At 41.9% G+C, this 20,347-nt stretch overlaps 1 protein-coding gene across 4 annotated transcripts in view; it reads left to right on the top strand.

Annotated features, from left to right (window-relative positions):
• Positions 1-3,335: 3,335 nt before the first annotated feature.
• Positions 3,336-20,347, top strand: part of CSMD3 (CUB and Sushi multiple domains 3) — a 1,318,842-nt gene continuing 1,301,830 nt past the window's right edge. For all 4 annotated transcript variants that reach the window (XM_075063193.1, XM_075063192.1, XM_075063195.1 and 1 more), the window contains exon 1: positions 3,336-3,623. In XM_075063193.1, the coding sequence (XP_074919294.1) occupies positions 3,446-3,623 (178 nt within the window). In that variant the 5' untranslated portion in view covers positions 3,336-3,445. The remainder of the gene's footprint in view (positions 3,624-20,347) is intronic.

Below are 20,347 nucleotides of genomic sequence, written 5' to 3'. Positions count from 1 at the left end.
ACTGCTGGGCTGTGTTCAGACTTTGGTGGCTGTGCATTTTGGAGATTTTAACAGCGGAAATATGGGCAGCAGCTGAGCAGGGGATTGTGAATGCCAGTGGTGCCTAAATATTGGTCATTAAGTGCCTGTTCATTACATTCTGATTCATAGAGAAGAATGCCTGCTTATGAATCCGTAACTGCTCCCATTTATGTACTGAGCCAGCCCAATTCCATTTAATTTTTGGGACATCTGAGGAGCATAGTACAAAGCATCATAGTCACAGACAAGTGTCCAATCTTCACTTTCCATTTGCACCCACTGGTAATCATGTGCCTAACAGGTGAGAAATATCAGTAGCTGTCCATTTCTGATCTCAACACCATTTAAAAACTCTTGAGAGTATTTAATCATAGGCATTGACTTAACTGTCTTTGCCAAGTCACTTTTATCCTTGACCTGCAGCCAGAGGATCAATAGGCTCTGGCCATGCCAAAACAAAACAAAACAACAACAAAAACAAAACAAAACAAAAAAAACCATCACTTAATATCCCAAGTACTAAAAGAGATAATAGAATCTCTACAGTTTGCACCTAGCCTCACTGAAAGAATACTGAATAAGGGTTTATTGGAGACACAGTATTAAAAACCAAAAATACACACCAAAAATGTAACACCAATGGTGTTTTTGAAATGTGCATAAATTGGCTCCTAGATAGTAGGGGAAATAGTTTCAAAAGCATCTATGTGACTTAGGAGCTTAAGTCCTGTTTCCCAAACCAATGGGATTGAGACTCCTAAATTACTCAGGCAAATATCTGTTCTGAGATTCCAGCTGACTGATAATCTTCTCTCCCTCCTTTTGCTGAGGTGTGTGGTCATGGAGAGCCCAGTGCCGCAGCAGAAAGGTACTTTGTGAAACTAAGAGCAGAATTTTGTTCCAGGAACATGGAGTAATGCCCTTCTGAAAGCAGAATTCTGTCCTCTGTTTTGAAACGCTTTCTTGAAAAATGGAATCCAATAAATAGAAAGCAATTTTTTTTAAGAGTGACATATTAGAATTTTTTTTAAACACCACAGTGAGGATGATGGACTTCATCCATCCACCACTGCCCAATAAAGAGGAATATTGAAACCCTGTCAGAAACCTGAAGGACTTGTTTGATTCTAAGTTAGCACTGCCTTCAACAGCAGCACAAGGCTGATGTCTTTGGTGAAATCAATGTCTGATCCATGGCTGAGAGGGCTGACAGGCCCATGAAGTTTTCAGTTATGCTACTCCCTATTCCATGCCTACTCCAGATTTATGGGTGTCCTTATAAGAGACGATTACAGACAACAAACACAGATCTCCTCTCAGCAAATATACTTGTATGTATTTAACAAGGCCAGTTAATGGCATGTAGCAGCTGTAATTAAATTGACCGTTTCCTTGTCTGAGGTACATATAGCTTTTGCAGCCAAGTGGATTAGTTCAGACATCCTCACAAAAGGTCCATTGCTATTGACTTCAGTGGCATAGCACAGACATAAATGAGGGCAGAATGGCCGGCACATACTGTATACACATACACAATCTCCCCCATACACATAAATATTCACAGATAGATAAGCACGAATACTCGCAAACATTCACACATATACATGTATATACATCAACACACATGCATATTTATACACCTGCATGTTGAAAACTTTCACATGTTCATAAACATTTAACATACACACAAACTTCAAACATATCATGCTGCACACAAATACACACATAAACTTCACCCATAGACACACATCACACACACGAGTCTCACACACATATACACATGCATACATTTGTGTACCCTTCACACACACACACAGACACTCCACTCCCATTACACACGTGTGCAGATAAAAGCCTCCCACATAAATAAACAGACATACTAACACAACTATTAGGTGCCCACTAACTCCCACACACAAACATTGCGCACACACACACAAACACAATACATTGACATTAACATGTGCCGTCTCATTTAGCAGCTCACACACACACACACACACACACACACACACATACACAAAGGCAGTGACTTGGGTTTAGCAGGCAGATTTAGCCAATGGCTGCCTTCTCTACAATGGGACAACTCCTTTCCGCCCCCACCCCCGGCTGCCAACATGGTTTGTTTCATCATTCATTTCAAGCCAAGAGTGAGGCAAATGCTAGAAGCTCTTCAAGGAGAAGGGAATGCGGCATTTTCCAGATCCATAATGGCAATTCCCTCCATCTGGCCCAGCCCCTTATAGCAATCCAGTCTGGAAAAAGAGCAAATTCTATAAGATATGCTGCTTTTGTTTATGCCCGGATCTCTTCCTCCCCCCTCCCTCCCGTGACTAGTAAAATAAAGCAAATTATCCCTTCTCACTGACGCTGTACTGCCCAGAAATAGAAACCCTGCTACAAATGGTGGGAAGGAGGCAGAGGTCGCCTGGCGGCCGGTAGATGGCGCAAGTGCTCTTTCCTTGCCGAACATTAACCCTTTGGGCTGAGATACAATGTTGGTTTACATTTATTTGCAAGAATTCCCCCAATTTACATGTTTGTGGATACTTCAAAAAATTAAGACAAGTGTCTTTGTGATCTATGGACATTGTGGCAACAAAGTGAGGAGAGTAAACTGCAGCACCCATTAAAAGGGAAACGCGAGCAACGTTTTGGAAAATTATGTATTCTTCAAGGAGCAGATCTGCGTGTATGTTTGCAAAAGCTCTGATCTTTGAAATATCTGCCTGCAGTTAATTCTGCCGTACAATGCAATACAATGGTTAGTTTTTAAAAAAAATCTAGTGCAGCTCCAGGAGCAACACGTTACTATGAAAGATGTGTGCACCAATGTAGTTTGTGTGTGTGTGTGTTATGTGAGTGGTGATGCTCATAGGCTTAAACATCACAGACGCATTTTTAATAATATGCTACGGATTATCCTGTCCAAGCGACAGCAGGATGGATGTATCTTGCTGCATTAGCTCCTAGATGTTCCTTCAGGCGACTATGAAAATCTCACTAGTGTATTATTTCTTGAACTGCTTTCCTGGGCAGAACTGATCTTCTCGAAGGGGTGGGGGGAGGATGAGGTGGAGGAGAAGAACCTCAATAGCAAATACTGTTTGGAGTTGATTCGGGAGATTGTCTGGGCTTTTAAGATGCTCTCCCTGGGTTCCTGGGGGATGCTGTAACAAGCCAGAATTGTGGTATTTTTTGATTGTGGAGGTGGAGGTAGCGGGGAGGGGTTGGAGACGGAAAAGACACAATCGAGAGTAGCTGAGACTTTGTGCCCCTGTTGGAGAGATGGTTGAGTCCTCGTCAAGGTTGCTGTGGTATCCCAGAAACACCATTCACTCTGAGCTGTGACCGCGCACCATCAACAGCAACAACTCCACTGCGCCTGGCCAAGGAATAGGAATTAGGAGCTCTCCCAAATAATATGAAAGGGATCTGCAAAGGGGAAATCCGTGCAAAGGAGTCGAAAATAGCAGACTTTTGGGACAGGGGATGTACTAAATGTGGCCGGCTGGACTTCATGCTGCTGAAGAATATGGGGATTAAAAGTGGATTTACATTTTGGAACCTCGTCTTTTTATTGCTGGTTTCCTATGTGCAAGGTAGGGTGGTGTTTGGGGGGCATTGACCCTTTGCTTTCGGGCTGGGCGTTCGGAGTTCTCGCCCTTTACAAAGGTTTCACCGGGGATACTTTTCAATTTGAACAAATACATGATAATTAAGGGGAGGGGGGGAAGAGAGAAGGAGCTGAATCAGAGCTCTCTTCTGAAATAGGAAATGCAATTGCTTGCCAGCCTTGGTGTTCAATGCAGTGACTGAGCTGAGGCTCAATAAATATTCTTGCAGTATGCTCAAACGGATACGTGAGTTGATGCATATAGTCTCTAACTAGTGCATATTCAAGCAGAAACCCAGTGAATGACTTTTCTAGGGTGGGGGTCGGGGGGTGATTACCTAGGATTATTTTTTCCCAGGTCAAACAAACGGATCTTTGCGGGAATATCTGTAGCAATGCACTGATTAGTTTAACCATTCCATAAGGAAAGTTAGAGAGGTGCCCGGTGTGTGTATGTGGGTGTGCGAGTGTATGTAATGTATCTCAAAAACAGAAAGGCTTTTTCACACGCGTGTGTATGCGAGCTGCGTTCTTTGGCTGCAGAAGAGCTGTGTTAGAAAAATCATCTTTGAAGGGATGATATGCCGTTTAGTTGAAAGATCGAGCCTCCTCCTCGTATCTTTGTCTCTCTCTGTGTCTTTTTTTTTAATTATTATTTTAATGCATGGGGGACAGGAAGAAAGTCTTTAGTTGAAGTATAAGGATCTGCGTTCAATCCCTGGGTGCAAACAGGTACAGGGAAATGGCATCACAAAAAGGAATGTGTCGTTTGAACAATGTGCACCTCGAGTATTAGGCAGCCCCTCACTACATGGGGAAGTGCTGACCTCCACCAAGTGTGCCTCCAGCAAAGGGATCTGCGCTGGGACTCTTCGCATCCTGCTGGCCATTCTCCGATCCCCAAATTAATCTATTTTTGTTTGTGGATAATTCTTTCATTTCTGATTAATCCCCTGCTTGCCCCCTGCGCCACACACACGCACCCAGAATGTCTAGTAGACAGTATCGATCCTCTCCGAGTTTGAAGACTCGGTTGTTGCCTATCGAGGTTGCGTCCATACCAAGAACTGTATGGAGGTTTTTCTTGTTAAAACGGGTGCCTACCACCCTAAACTGCGATCTGGCTCTGGCTTTTATGAAACAGTTGATTGTAGAGCGTTGCAGCTGGTTGTTCCCACACAGAAAGCAGCTCCATTTGCATCCCATTGGAAGGGATAATTCATGTTTCATAGGGGTGTCTGTTGTTGTAGGGGTTTACCTCATCGCACGTTATCTCGACACTGTATCAGATGCTCGGAAGCATGCCCGGAATTTTAATATACATTCTAATTACAGGAAGCTCTCCCGTATTTACGTACCTCGAAGCCAGCTGTTTCCAGATTGTTTGCCCATTTCTGAAACAAGTCTGCGCTTTGGCTCAGAGATCAGGACCAAACCATGTCATGTGAGAGATTTAAAAAGAAAAACAAGCTCATTAATAAATTCTCCATGTGACGTGTTTCCATTTGAATGTCATCAGTTTGTACTCTGCAAAACTGTATCACCCTGAAATACATAATGTGCCTGCTACAAGGCTATGCTGGTTAATGGATGACGCTGGCAGCTGCTACTGTGAAACAGTTGCTTTGTGAATAGGAGTCGCGTGGAGGCAGCATCCTACAAAATTAAAGAATCAGACGATTTTTCCTGGCTGTGGGGTGCTGACCATAGCTTGAGTGTAAGTTTTCATAGCAGCTGTTGAATAACAGCTACAGTTGCCCTTGCGGGGAGGAAGGAAGAAGCACTAGAGACATTTAGTGCAAAGATTGGGAAGACTTGCATAAAACCCTCCATTGACAGGATAAAAGTGGTACTTCACAATATTAGTGCCTCTGGCCGCATGTACGTTCAAAAAGATGCTATGGGGTAACATTGTCAAAATACAGAGACCGATATCTCACGGCCTGAACACCCATAGACTTCAACTGGAGTTGTAGATCCTCGGGACACCTGAGCATCAGAAAGGTTTAAATTGGGTGCCTAAATATGGATTCCCTTGATAGTGTCAGGCTGGAAAATGTTGGCCCGCGCTCAGAGCAGCATTGCGCGTATTGTGAGCGCTGTGCGTTTCCATGAATGAATGCATTTTACCTTTTTAGTGTCAGGAAGGTTCCCCTGCTTCCGGAAACCTTGGCAGGTGCACAGACTGAATATCTGCCCTTTGCAAGCACTCCAGCTGTTGGAAAAAAGGAGACACTCAAACACCCAGCATCTGTCCACTCCACTGCTGCCAAGACCCCCTATCATGGTCCCTACTTCCCAGGCCCTTGCCCACACCACTGCCCTGCCAGGCCACTTCCTCCTTATCACCCATTGACACCCAAGCCCACTGCTACAGTTGCCTAGGCCCCACCAGCCAGTACCATTCAATTGCCTCTTCATCCCAAGCCTGCCTGTTTTATCGCTGTCTCGCAGGATGCTGTATTCCGGGAGTCTCTTTCTGCTCCTGTCTCTAGAGGTCCCATGCCACTCCTGTCTGCCCTGCTACTACTGCCTCCTAAAGTCTCGGTCAAGGCTAATTCCATTATCTCTACATCTGCTTTCCAAGCCTCAGCTTACTGGGGAAGCCTATACCCATGTCTGTGTCTATTTGGGGGTGTGGGTGTCTCCCAATTTTTTTGTATGTGCATTATGCGCACACTTTCACAGTTTCTGGAACGTTCTCATCTCAGCACCAATTTCCATCCCTCGCCTCTGTATTTCTACAGCAATAGCAGTGAAGGGTTACCCCCACTCCCAAATCCCTGTGCCTGCACGGTAAAAAAAAAAAATAGTAATTCGTATGTCAGAACTGCTACAGAGGGGCTACAACGAATGGAAACTGAGAGGAGCTGTAGCTTCCATGGCTCACACAATCCCTTTTCAGGAGAAGGGCCATGCAGCTGGTCAATCGCTAAGTCAGTCCTCGCAGGATTACAGGGAAGTTGGAAAGCGAAGAAACGGCATCTTTGACAAGTGCAAGGAGGATGACTTCACAGATGTTTGCTACTGCCAAGCAGCGTCATCCCTGCCCCAGCTCGGAGACGCGTTTCTGTTGGAGCGGCAGTGCGGTTTATCCCCTGGAACTGTGCACACTCCGATTCCCCTCCACCTTCCCACGCACCCTTAGGAACAGGAATAAACGAGAACGTCATTTAGGCAGGAAAAATACCAACTAATCTTTGGAGGAGCAGAGAGTCAATCCTCCCCGCCCAGCTCTATCAGCCCTGGCAGCCCTTCCATGCCCACAAATGGTGCATGGAGCTGCAGAGGGTTTATCTGCGCTCTGGACGTAAAGCCCTGAGCCCACGGCTCTCCAGAACCGTCTCCTGGGAGAGACACCCGGAGTCTGCTCGTGAAAATAATAGCCAGCGAGGGAACAACAACCCACCTCCTCTGAGCTGTCGCCCAAAGTCAAAGAGCCGCAAGCGCCCTTTGGGGTTGGGAACAAGGAAGCTTTCCCTGCGCTGGGGTTCCTCCGCGCTGGGCTGATACTGGCTAGGCCAGTGTCACTTTGAAAATAAAAGGAAAATAGAGAGGGAGAGGCCGCGGGAGATGGAAGGGGTCTCTCTGCCCCTTCTCTGGATGGCTGGGAGCTGGTACAGGGGACTGGTTAGCAGGGAGCAGATCGCTCTGTTTCTCTTTGCTAGCTCCCCACACGCGGCTCATGCGTTTCCCGTGCACTCCTTGCTTCCTTCTCCCTGCATGCTAGGGCCACGAACTGACCCAGAGGAGGCTTTGGACAATCAGGTTTTGGGGCGCTGAAGCGGATGAGCCTTGCCAGATGATCGCTGCTGTGACTGCAGTTCAGGGGGGAGAGGAGGGAGGTAGGGATTTACTAGATCCTGGGGCCTTTCAGCGGAGCGGCCGCCGCACATAAACCAGTTCGCCCTGTCCTGCTGCGCAAACACGCACCGCACAGCACCGCACCCCTTCCAGGAAGCTGGAGAAGTTGGCACTGACGGGCTGCACAGTTAACAAGCCCCCTCCCAGGTGGGGAAAGCTCTCCCCGGCGCTGTGCTTAGTGCCGGGCTCTGCCCCTTCCTCTCAAGCCGGGGGAAAGCGCCGCCCTGCCCAGCCCAGGAGAAGGCGCTGACTCCTTCCCTGCCCCGGGGGAGTCTGGGCTCGTCACCTCACTGCCTTGCAGAAAGGGCAGGAGCAACAGGCGAGCGCCGCCGCCGCCTTGCCCTGAGCTCACACAGCCCTGCAGACAGGGGGGCAGCCGCAGCGCCGCCTGGCGGCGGGGGGGGGCTCTGAGCGTCGTCAGTTAGCAGAGGGCCCCGTGGGGCCAGCCAGCCCGGGCAGCGCCCAGTCGGTTATTCTTGCATCATTAGCCACCGTTTGGCTCCTCAGGCTCTAACGTGAAGGTTAGGCGGCAGATTTTGCCTGTAATGTTTAGGATAGAAAAATAAGGTGCTCTGCCACCCATACTAGTTCTTCAAGGACTCCCATTTTCCTGGACCCGTAGGTGCTGGGGGTGCTGCAGCAGCTGGGGCTTGAAGTGGTTTGCATCTAGGGTGACCAGATGTCCCAGTTTTATAGGAACAGTCCCGATTTTTGGGTCTTTTTCTTATACAGGTTCCTATTACCCTCCACCCCATCCCGATTTTTCACATTTGCTGTCTGGTCACCCTATTTCTATCATATACAGGGTTCACAGTTTGGTTCAATCCATCTCAGCGTCCCCCCTGTACAAATTGTTACAGCACCTCTACCTGGACCTTGCAAAAAGCAATCCAATATAAAGTCCAGTAAGTGCTGCCTGGGTCTTCAACCTCATTAACATGACTTTAAAGTACAAGCCTGGTTTAAGTCAGGGAAGAATTTGGAAGGTATGTTTAACTGCACCCTCTCCTTTCCCCAAATCCCTATACATAAAATAACAGAAACTGCAGGCCTTGTCTAAATGTTGGTTCACTAATTTTTATCAGACATTACATATGCACAGATCATGCAGGTGCGAGTGCACAGTGTGGTATAAAGTAGGGCTGTTGATTAATCAAAGTTAACTCACATGATTAACTCAAAAATTAATTGTGATGAAAAAAATTAATTGTGATTAACTGCAGTTTTAATCACACTGTTAACCAATAGAATACCAATTGAAATATATTAAATATTTTGGATGTTTTTCTATATTTTAAAATATATTGATTTCAACTGCAATACAGAATACAAAATGTACTGTGCTTGCTTGATATTATTATTTTGATTACAAATATTTGCACTGTAAACATGATAAACAAAATAAATAGCATTTTTCAATTCACCTAATACAAGTACTGTCATTCAATCTCTTTACCATGAAAGTTGAACATACCAATGTAGAATGATGTATGGCACTTAGTAGCCAGCATTGCAAGGCATTTATGTGCAGATATGCTAAACATTAGTGTACCCCTTCATGATTCGGTCACCATTCCAGAGGATATGCTTCCATGCTAATGTTGCTTGTTAAAAAATAATGTGTTAATTACTTAGTGACTGAACTCCATGGGGGAGAATTGTATGTCTCCTGCTCTGTTTTACTGGCACTCTGCAATATATTTCATGTTATACCAGTCTCTGATGATGACCCAGCACATGTTGTTCGTTTTAAGAACACTTTCACTGCAGATTTGACAAAAGCAAAGAAGGTACCAATGCGAGATTTCTAAAGATAGCTACAGCACTCGATCCAACATTTAAGAGTCTGAAGTGCCTTCCAAAATCTGAGAGGGACGAGGTGTGGAGCATGCTTTCAAAAGTCTGATGTGAAAACTACAGAACCTGAACCACCAAAAAAGAAAATCAACCTTTTGTGGCTGGCCTCTGCCTTAGATGATAAAAATGAACATGTGTCAGTCCGCACAGCTTTGGATCGTTATCAAGCAGAACACATCATCAGCATGGATGTATGTCCTCTGGAATGGTGGTTGACACATGAAAGGACATATGAATCTTTAGCGCATCTGGCATGTAAATATCTTGCGATGCTAGCTACAGCAGTGCTATGCAAATGCCTGTTCTCACTTTCAGGTGACCTTGTAAACAAGAAGAGGACAGCATTATCTCCTGCAAATGTAAACGAACTTGTTCGTCTGAGCAATTGGCTGAACAAGAAATAGGACTGAGTGGATCTGTAGGCTCTAAAGTTTTACATTGTTTTGTTTTTGAATGCAGTTGTATATCATTCTACGTTTGTATGTTCAACTTCCATGGTAAAGAGTTTGCATGACAGTACTTGTATTAGATGAATTGGAAATACTATTTCTTTTGGTTTTTTTACAGTACAATATTTCTAATAAATAATAAATATAAAGTGAGCACTGTACTCTTTGTATTCTGCAATGTAATTGAAATCAATATATTTGAAAATGTAGAAAAAATAAAAAATATTTAAATAAATGGTATCATATTATTGTTCAACAGTGTGATTAATCATGTGATCAATTTTTTAATCATACAATTAATCACGATTAATTTTTTAATCACTTGACAACACTAGTATAAAGGTTTATCGGGGATGATTAAATGGCAAAGGTACTCATGAGTTGTGTAGATCGTACAAGAAAATGCAGATAAAATCTTCAGACATCATACTGTGTGTGTGTGGCGGGGGGGGGCGGGTGCATCTGCCCCAAAGAGTTGACAGTCATAAAATCATAGAAGATTAGGGATGGAAGAGACCTCAAGAGGTCATCTAGTCCAGCCCCCTGCTCAAAGCAGGACCAACACCAGCTAAATCATCCCAGCCAGGGCTTTATCAAGCCGGGCCTTAAAAACCTCTAAGGATGGAGATTCCACCACCTCCCTAGGTAACCCATTCCAGTGTTTTATCACCCTCCTAGTGAAATGGTTTTTCCTAATATCCAATCTAGACCTCCCTGACTGCAACTTGAGACCATTTCTCCTTGTTCTGTCAGCTGCCATCGCTGAGAATAGCCTAGCTCCAACCTCTTTGGAACCCCACTTCAGGCTGCTCTCAGATTAGTGAGGGGCCCAAAACTAGGTACAATACTCCAGATGTGGCCTCACCAGTGCTGAATACAGTGGAATAATCACTTCCCTTGATCTGCTGGCAATGTTCCTACTAATGCAGCCCAATAGCTGATAGCCTTCTTGGCAACAAGGGCACACTGTTGACTCATATCCAGTTTCTTGTCCACTGTAATCCCCAGGTCCTTTTCTGAAGAACTGCCACTTCGCCTGTTGGTCCCCAGCCTGTAGCAGTGCATAGGATTCTTCTGCCCTAAGTGCAGGACTCTGTACTTCTCCTTGTTGAACCTCATCAGATTTCTTTCGGCGCAATCTTCCAATTTGTCTAGGTCACTTTGGACCCTATCCCTACCCTCCAGCATATCTACTTCTCCCCGCAGCTCAGTGTCATCTGCGAACTTGCTGAGGGTACAATTCATCCCATCATACAGATCATTAATGAAAATGTTGAACAAAACCGGTCCCAGGACAAACCCCTGGGGCTCTCTGCTTGATATCAGCTGCCAATTAGACATCAAGCCATTGGTCACTATCCATTGAACCCGATGATCTAGCCAGCTTTCTATCCATCTTACAGTCCACTCATCCAATCCACACTTTTTTAACTTGCTGGCAAGAATGCTGTGGGAGATTGTATCAAAAGTTTTGCTAAAGTCCAGATATATCACGTCTACTGCTTTCCCCGTATCCACAGAGCCAGTTATCTCATCATAGAAGGCAATCAGGTTGGTCAGGCATGACTTGCCCTTTGTGATTCCATGTCGACTGTTCCCAGTAACCTTCCTCTCCACCAAGTGCTTCCGAATGGATTCCTTGAGGACCTGCTGCATGATTTTTCCAGGTACTGAGGTGAGACTGACTGGTCTGTAGTTCCCCAGATTCTCCTTCTTCCCTTTTTTAAAGATGGGCATTATATTTGCCTTTTTCCAATCAACAGGGACCTCCCCCAATCACCAAGAGTTTTCAAAAATAATGGCCAGTGGCTCTGCAATCACATCAGCCAACTCCCTCAGCACCCTTGGATGAATTAGATCCGGACCCATGGACTTGTGCATGTCCAGCTTTTCTAATTAGTCCTTAACCTGTTCTTTCACCACTGAGGGCTGCTCACTTCCTTCTGTACTGTGCTGCCCAGTGCAGCAGTTTAAGAGCTGACTGAGGCAGAAAAGGCGTAGAGTACTTCAACTTTTCCCACATCATCTGTCACTAGGTTGCCTCCCCCATTCAGTAAGGGCCCCACACTTTCCCTGACCTTCTTCTTGTTGCTAACATACCTGTAGAAACCCTTCTTGTTGCCCTTCACATCTCTTGCTAGCTGCAACTCCAATTGTGCTTTAGCCTTCCTGATTATAACCCTGCATGCTCCAGGTATAAGACACCAGGTAGATACAAAGAGATGGACTTGGGAGCTTCCCATGAATCCTACAGGATCATCATGCAGTCCTAGTCATATTATATCATAGAAATAAGCTGCACATTTTTAACAGTGAGTGTAATTAACCTTAGAAACAATTTACTGAGGGATGTGGTAGATTCTTCATCACTTGAAGTCCTTAACTCAACACTATAGATCTTTACTGTAGATCAAATAGAAGCTTTGGGCTTGATGTTGAAAATACTGGGTGAAGTTCTATGGCTTGTGTTATGCAGGAGGTAAGACTTGCTGTTCATAAGGGTCCCTTGTGGCCTTAAAATCTATTATATATATATTATCATCACATCCCATTATTCTGATAGCCAGATGCACATTTTAGCACCTGAAGGAGGAAACCCAGACTCACTGTAGATGTTTGATTTATCTGCTTGACTATTTCCTATTTGTATATATACGTATTTGACATTATTTTGAAATTCAGTGGACTACATCTTTAGATTACAGAGATGTAGCTAGAAATCTGAAATGTTCAAGCCCACTAACCCATCCATTACCCCCGTGCTTGTCATCTATTCGTAATATTCATAATCTCCCAATGAAAATATACCATTACACATAAACTGTTTCACTAACAAAATTACAGTGCAAGTAGTGATATGTAACAGAGTACTAATAAAAGGCCTGATGAACAGAAAAATATGCCAGTTGTTAAAGGAAATGTTACTTATGGCATACCAGGAATGAAATGACATGGTTATCTATACCTATTGATTTAGGAACAGTTGTATTAATCTAGTTTCCATAAAATGGTGTTCAGTGGTATGAAAACTTCTAACAGGGAGAGATATACTGATCTATTTTCTGCCTTGAACTATTGTGTGTTGCTGCTGTAATCTCTTAAACAGGTTGACACATCCTATCTCAGAGATGGCTGCAGTTCAGTGGCGGGTAAAGTGATCCCTATATATTCCTTATCTTCCTTATAGTAGTGTTGTGAGGCTGAATTAATGGATATTTGTAAACATTCCTAAAAACCCTCAAAGGGCAAGAACCTATAGAAGTGCAAAGTATTATTATTGTCCCTCTTCTTCCTTTCATCATGTTGAGATAGTATCTCTTGAATGCAATAGGTTCTTTTGCCCTGCTTAATGGGTTATTCAGGACACTATGTACCCAGAAACTCCACATCCTGCTATAATTCACTCTTTTGATTACTCTGTAATTTTTATTTATAATTTTATATTTTGTATGATTAAAACAAAAAATTAAAAATTTTGCTCAAAAGTTATATTTTGCTTTTTTGATCCAAAGGGCCATGGAATTTCTAAAGTTGGGTTTAACATAAGCTTATAAACAGTGGTCACATTGGAGGCATTGTCAGAGCTCCTGCTAGCTTCAACAGTAGGAGAAATAGGGTCTTGGAGAGCTTAAATTAACACTGCATCTTGGATTGCAGTTTTTGGAACAGATATTTCTTTTGTCTCTGAAAAATAAATTGCAAGACAGATAATACATTTCACAAGACATTACAAATATTCAATAGAAGTACCCTTTGGAAATCTCATATTGCATTACAGACTGCAGCATTGCTAAAGTAAATTGTCTATGGCTCTGGATGAAGAAAATAAATCATATATTCTGAATACAATTAGAAAATGTTCTGTGTTTTTATGTCATACTGCTGAGCATGTCAACCCCTTATAATATAGGCCTACTAAATTCAGTGTAATGGCAATGAAATAACAAGATGCTTATTTTATGTCTGTAAGATCACAGAGTGTCTGTGCTTTTTTGGCAGGACATATGCTGAACTACTGCCAGGTTACAACTGGGTTTCAATATTTTTGATTAAAATTTTGGTTATGTAATAAAATGTTCTATAACTAGTAATGGGTTGCTGACTGTGGTAAAGAAATCGAGATTTCAGTTTAGAATATTTCCAGCTTCAATTACATTAATGGATTCTATTTTACTTTGTATCCAATCATAAAACTTGTTCTAAGTAGTTAGGTAAAGTTTGAAAGTAGAAGTAATTAACAAAAACGAAAAAACAGAATTAAAAACAAAGGAACAAAAATAATTTTCACATCTGTTTTATTCTTTTCATCTTTTGCTAATATTTTCTTTATATTTGTCACAGCAGGAAAACAGCCTGTGATCCTACAAAACATGACACCTTCTTTGGTTTCAAGAGTAAAAATAAATTGAAAAACAAATGTTCAAATTCTGATCTTTGGAAGATCTGTGTAGTTAACTGAAAGGGGGAGAAACACAAGAGAAAGAATGAAGGCCACAGATCTCTGTATATATTCACTACACACAACTCCATACTAAATTCAGCCCATTAACTTTTGTGAATTTTCATGTGTGCATATTGCTTGGTAGAGGGGAGGAGCCAATAGCTGCACTTCTGTCAAACATACGTAACCTATTCTTATGTGTAATTATGTAGTCATTCTTAAACATGTCTGTGGTCACCAGATGTCTTCTTTTAAAAGTCCATTCCACAAGAGAGTTCCTAATCATGTGTTTGCTAAACATTATCCTCTTCAATTGGTCATAGGAATGGTCCTATTGATTTCAGTAAGGCTGCTTGCATGGCATGACAGTTTTAATGAGTATTATAGGAGGACTAAATATAATGATAATATGTAATTGGAATGGCAAGGTCCAAACAATTTCTCTAACATCTTTATGACAATGAAATGCAACTTTATATGTATACATATTTGTGTGTGTATGATTACATTGTGATGATATACATGTAATACACCGATACAACATATGATCTGCACTTTAGATCATCTCACCTGCACTCAAACCAATACGCCATCCCTCCCAGGGCTGCTTCTAACATTTCAAAGATCTTAGCAGCTTTCAAATGGAAAGAAAGCAGGAAGAAAGCAAGCAAGCTAGCAAGAAATCCCTGCACAATAAGCTGCTAAAATGTTTCCTTTCTTTCTTCAGAATTATATTAATCTGAGATACATAACAAGTCCTGGACTTAAGAAAGAAATGTGCAATATGTTATGTTCTGTGAACTAGAAAAAAGTTTTTGTGCCACTGCTGAGGTGAACTGATTGCAGAGAATGCTTGCCATGCTGATTTTTTAATACAAGAATGGAAAATTAAAGCCCACTCCTCTATTACCTAACCAGCCATACTCTTGTCCAATATCCCCATGACATTTCTAGCCAGAGCTTTTACCTTAAACATCTGCTCCTGACATCTGTTACTTTTTCTCATTCCCCAAAGGGGATGATCATCCAGTGTATCTTCATTCTCCTCAAATGACCCTCACTATTCTTAGTTTCAGAGACTTTGCCAGCAATGTCACCCTCTTCCCTTTATTTGAGTCATTTCTGCGGCTTCCTGGGAAAATGAAGCACCACTTACATTTGGGAGGACATGTCTTTTGAAGGCCTTTATGGGTGCTGAAAAGACCCCATTGAATTAACCTCCATGTAACACATTTAGGAGAAGAAATTTTTCTCCCTCAAACTCAGACCTCAGCCTCTGCACAGTGGTAGTAGGGTCCCTATACTGCAGAAAGATGTAAATATTGTTGTGCTTCAGAGATGCATTTTCAGCTCCTTTGGGGGCCATGAGATCGCTTAAGCTTCAGTCCATTGCACAAGAAGGAAGGCAGCAGCAGAATCTGCACCAGTATCATACCTACCAGAATTCCTGCACATAAACAAAGATGATACATACAGTGAAATCTTTGTTCTCAGCAGGAGGGGGAAAAGGAAAATTCTGAGGCTCAAGTAAAAGATGAAGCATGACAGAATCAAGGTCATGTGTCAATTTCATAACACCATTACAAAATTACTTTCTCACTAAAGTGTTTGCCCAACATGGGGTTGCTTTGGGATTTATGTAAAGTGCTCTGATATGTACACTAAGGGAACACTGAGAAGGCAACAACCAACAACATCAACAGCAGTCAACACAGGCGTCTAGACTCTAATATTCCCATATTCAGTGACTGCTGCATCCTAGCTTCTCAGGGCTCCCAGGGATGTGCTACTAAGTTTCTTAGTATTCCCTAATCCTCTCTCATAGCCCACTGAAGTCACTAGGACTCTTTCCATAGACTACAATGGGCTACGGATGAAAGTTGTATCCACATGCTTCCTTTGATATCACCAGACCCAAAGTTCTTCAAGCTCTTAGCCAGTTCCTGTGACACTTCTCATCCATGCTTTCCACTTTAACTTGCTCTGCCAGGCTCCGTATCTTGATTCTACTTCCCAGTTCTACTACAAGGAGCTACTGTAGATTTCAGTAGGTCCTGAGGAACTAGGGTCTGATGTGGAATATAGAAAGTCCTCTTCAGATTACTCTTTATAAAGTCTTCATAGTAAGGAATCAATTCCCTTCCACCTGACCCCAGCTCTATACCTGTAGGTAAAACCTACTAAGGTATGCAGCAAATTCTTTGGACTTTCTGGTTCTACGGGAGGCAAAGCTGGTAAAGGGAGCAGATATCAAGCTATGGACCTGGGGAAGTGTGGCAGGTTCTGGAGAAAGGAATAGCGGACCTGGTCCTAAACTGCAGAGGCTTCCATTTTCCTGCCTTTTCCTGTTTTTTGTGGTTCCATCATCATGTGAAGCTTAGAAGCTATTCAGGTTTTCCTGTTCCACAGTGTATGTCAGAAATATTTTTAAATAAACAAAACACAAACAAAAGACCAACCAAACACAACCCCAAACCTAAAAAAAATTCCCAGACAAATTGTTAATTTGTGTCATAGTTGGCAGTGCCTACCAGTAATTTAAGGGTAAAATCTCTGCTTATGAGAATGCAAGCATTAAAGAAAGACAGAAAATTAATATTTAAAGTTCAAAAGACCCCCCAGTATTTGTTAATATGGCACACTGGAAATGTGAGAGATATCCTGTATGCTAATCTGTAGGTTAATTTCTAAACTACTTTAATAATAAATAAGCAATCTGGGGCCCTCTGGCAACAATAGTCCTTAGAAAGGCCCATATGCAGTCCATGTAGTGGGACTGCATGTGGGCCTTTCTGAGGGGAGTTATTCACATGAGCAATGTTGGAATTATTGTGCCTTTTTTAATGTTTTCTTTAAAAAACAAGCACACCTATTCAACCTGTTCTAAAGGGTGCTCTAGAATAATGAAATAAACAACAGGAAGAGGAAAAATCCACAGAAAACACTGCAGTGTCAGGATTCTAGAGTTTTTCTTGCATGGTCATTTTAGGACATAGTTTTGAGACTCGCAGAATAGGCAAGTGATGAGTCCTCTAAAGCTTGTGGAGCTTGTGGAACTATAGTCTAATTCGATGGATGTCTTTGCCTCCACATTTGACATCTGCCCCCTCCAGAGTGCTTCTCTGCTGTCCCTGCCATTGACCTACTCATTGAAACCCACTGACGGCTAATGAGATTACACAGACATACGCATGAAGGTGTCATTTTTAAAAAATAGGGTGTCGCAGAGGGCATAGTTTGCCCAGTGGAAACTTTATTTCTGTTGATTCACAAGGTGGAATAGAACCTGCTTGGCTGTCAAAGCCCATGGTGAATTTGTGGGATTGATAATTGGAAGGCAAAAAAACTACTTTTACTTGAGCAATTTAGACATGGAAATCAATGAAATACAATGAATGGGGAACCCTCATGAAGCCATTTCTACAGAGACACATTTTAAGGTAGAAGTGTACCTGTCACTTGAGGGTTGGCTTTTCCCTGTTCCCAGGAACTTTGCTTTTTAATTAATAAACCCACATATGCCACACTGTAGGTGAGTATTCATTGACCAAACTCATTTGGATATATTTAGTTGATCCATTTTTTCTTTCACTTTCTTCCACTGTTTTTATCTTCACAAGGCTTATATGTACTGTTCTTATGTACCCATAATTTCTTATGCCTTTAATTACTAAGCTCATTAGGGTAAGGAGCCTATTCTTTATCTGGAACACTTGGATGATTGTGAATTCCTTTGGGTCCTATATTAATATTAATTATTCATGATTACTTGACTCTTACAAATAGTTTTCAACTTGCCCATATTCTCATTAACTACTGAATCTCCATATCTTACATTCTCATTGTTTCATGAATTATTACTATCTTTTCTGTATGATGTTGCATTATGATCAATGATGGACACATCCCCTCCTGTTCAAAACACATTACTACTTATAGGAAAAAGTCAATACATTTTTTAAAAAGTAGCAAGATTTATCATACAACAACAGTTTCTTTAGAGCATTCGTTAGTGTAGATTGACTTAGGGTCTGCTTCCATTGAAACCAATAGAAGTTTTGTCATTGACTCCAATGAGTGTATAATAGATTGCTATATGAACAAAATATTTTTTTCTATAAAAGCAAGTTCAGCCTGAAAATACTGCAAACTGTTTATACCAGGCAAGGGGCTAAACTGATGAAATTGGCAATCTGTAAGGGCACAGTCCTGTAAGGTTCTGAGTTCCTCCTGAGCAATGCAAAGCACCATCAAACTCACACAGAAGTTAATATCATTAATACAAAGCGGATTGTTTTTTTTAAATCGATGAGAGTTCAGGGCACTCAGCACCCTCAGAACATAGTAGGCTCTAGCTACTCGGTTTCTACTGAATTGATCATACTACTATCCTCAGCAGCTTGTCCAACAGTATTATAATAAAATGAGAAGTAATAAAATCTGCGGGTATTAATCAAGTTTTTTGCACTGTTGCAGAATGCTGTTGTGGGGGGAGGAGGGTGTTTAAATAAAGTAGCTGCAGCATAAGAGCTGAAATACATTTTCCAACCTAAAATACTAAACCAAACAAATGGTTTCAAATTTAAAACAACTGAAAAACAATTAATCCACTTGCAAATTAACTGCTTGCAAAAAAATTACTTGTAATTTTGTATAGAAGTTGGCAAAAAAACATGAGAAACCCTGAGAGTTTAAAGTTTCTGGCTGATCTCTAAATCAAAAACATCTGAACAGATTTAAATATTTTGTGTAAACAAATTTGCATCCAGGCTTCTAATCTGTGTGCCAGCTTTCAGTCTGACATTTTCTGAAATGATGGAAATGCTAAGTTCCTTATGCTAAATGGAGTTCATAATTGAAGGGCTGAGAGACCCATCATTACCTGTATTGTAGCTCTGCTGAATACCTCTTTATCTATTTAATGTTTCACGAGGGAGTTAAACATATAAATCCTTGAGGGGAAAACAAAAAATAACAACAAAATACACCTTCATGTTTAACATTTCCACCATAAGTATAGCCTATATTCTCAGCTGGTCACCTTTGGATATGGTGATGAAGGGAAACTATATGCCTTTTGAACACAGGTAAACCTGTTTGGTGGAATTGCAGAAGCTGTCATTGACCTCAAAGGCTTGACTTATTCTCCATTCTTTAAACAACCTAAACAACCACTGGTATCAAATGATGGAGAGTCAGACCCAAGTTTGCCCTTTTTCATGTGTGCATCCAGGAATTACTGTAAAATAAACTTACAGTTAATCTGATATCTCTTTAACCAGTTGTGATTGTTCTAGTGATGCCTGTAGTTAAGGTTGCCTGGCACTTTCCATTATAAGACCCCGTTTTCAGTTGCTCATATAAATAACTGTGCCAAACTTTAATAATTTGAACTGAAATTTTCCCTGCTGGGTTTTTGTCTCAGGCTAATGTTACTTTTGTTTATTTATTTATTGAAAGTTCCAGCAAAAATGGTTTAGCCATTTTCTAAGCTTAGAGGAAAATATTTTATTTCAATGATTTCATTTTGAAGCTGTAACAATTCCATCAGCATTGATTATGCTCCATCTTTTCATAGCTCCTATGTGCTGACTAAATTGCTCATGTGCTATCTCAGACAGACAAGCTGGGTGAGGTGATATCTTTTGTTGGACCAACTTCTGTTCATGAAAGAGACATTTTTTCAAACTACACAGAGCTTTTCTTCAGGTCTGGGAAAGGTACTCAGAGCATATGTCTAAACTGCAGTTAAAAACCTACAGCTGGTCCATGCCAGCTGACTCGTGCTTGCAGTGTAGACACTTGGGCTCAGACTGGAGGACTCTATGAGGTGCAAGGGCCTCAGAGCTCAGGATGCAGCCCAAGTATGAATGTCTACACCACAATTAAACAGCCTCTTAGGCCAAGCCCCACAAGCCTAAGTCAGCTGACACTGGCTGATGTTGTAATAAGGCATAAATCCAGTGTCTTTATGAAGACTATAATTTTTGGTATTTGGTAAATAAGCTCCTAGTCTTGCCTTTTGAGCATTCTTGAGGACAAGAACTGACAGGTCAGAAATGGAGTGATCATTTGTTGAAAAGTGTTTAGCCATGTGCC

The sequence above is a fragment of the Chelonoidis abingdonii genome, chromosome 2 (assembly GCF_003597395.2).
Source record: "Chelonoidis abingdonii isolate Lonesome George chromosome 2, CheloAbing_2.0, whole genome shotgun sequence".
Classification (NCBI taxonomy): domain Eukaryota; kingdom Metazoa; phylum Chordata; order Testudines; family Testudinidae; genus Chelonoidis; species Chelonoidis abingdonii.
Note: the sequence above shows the minus strand (reverse complement) of the source record. Positions and strands in the feature narration are given on the sequence as shown.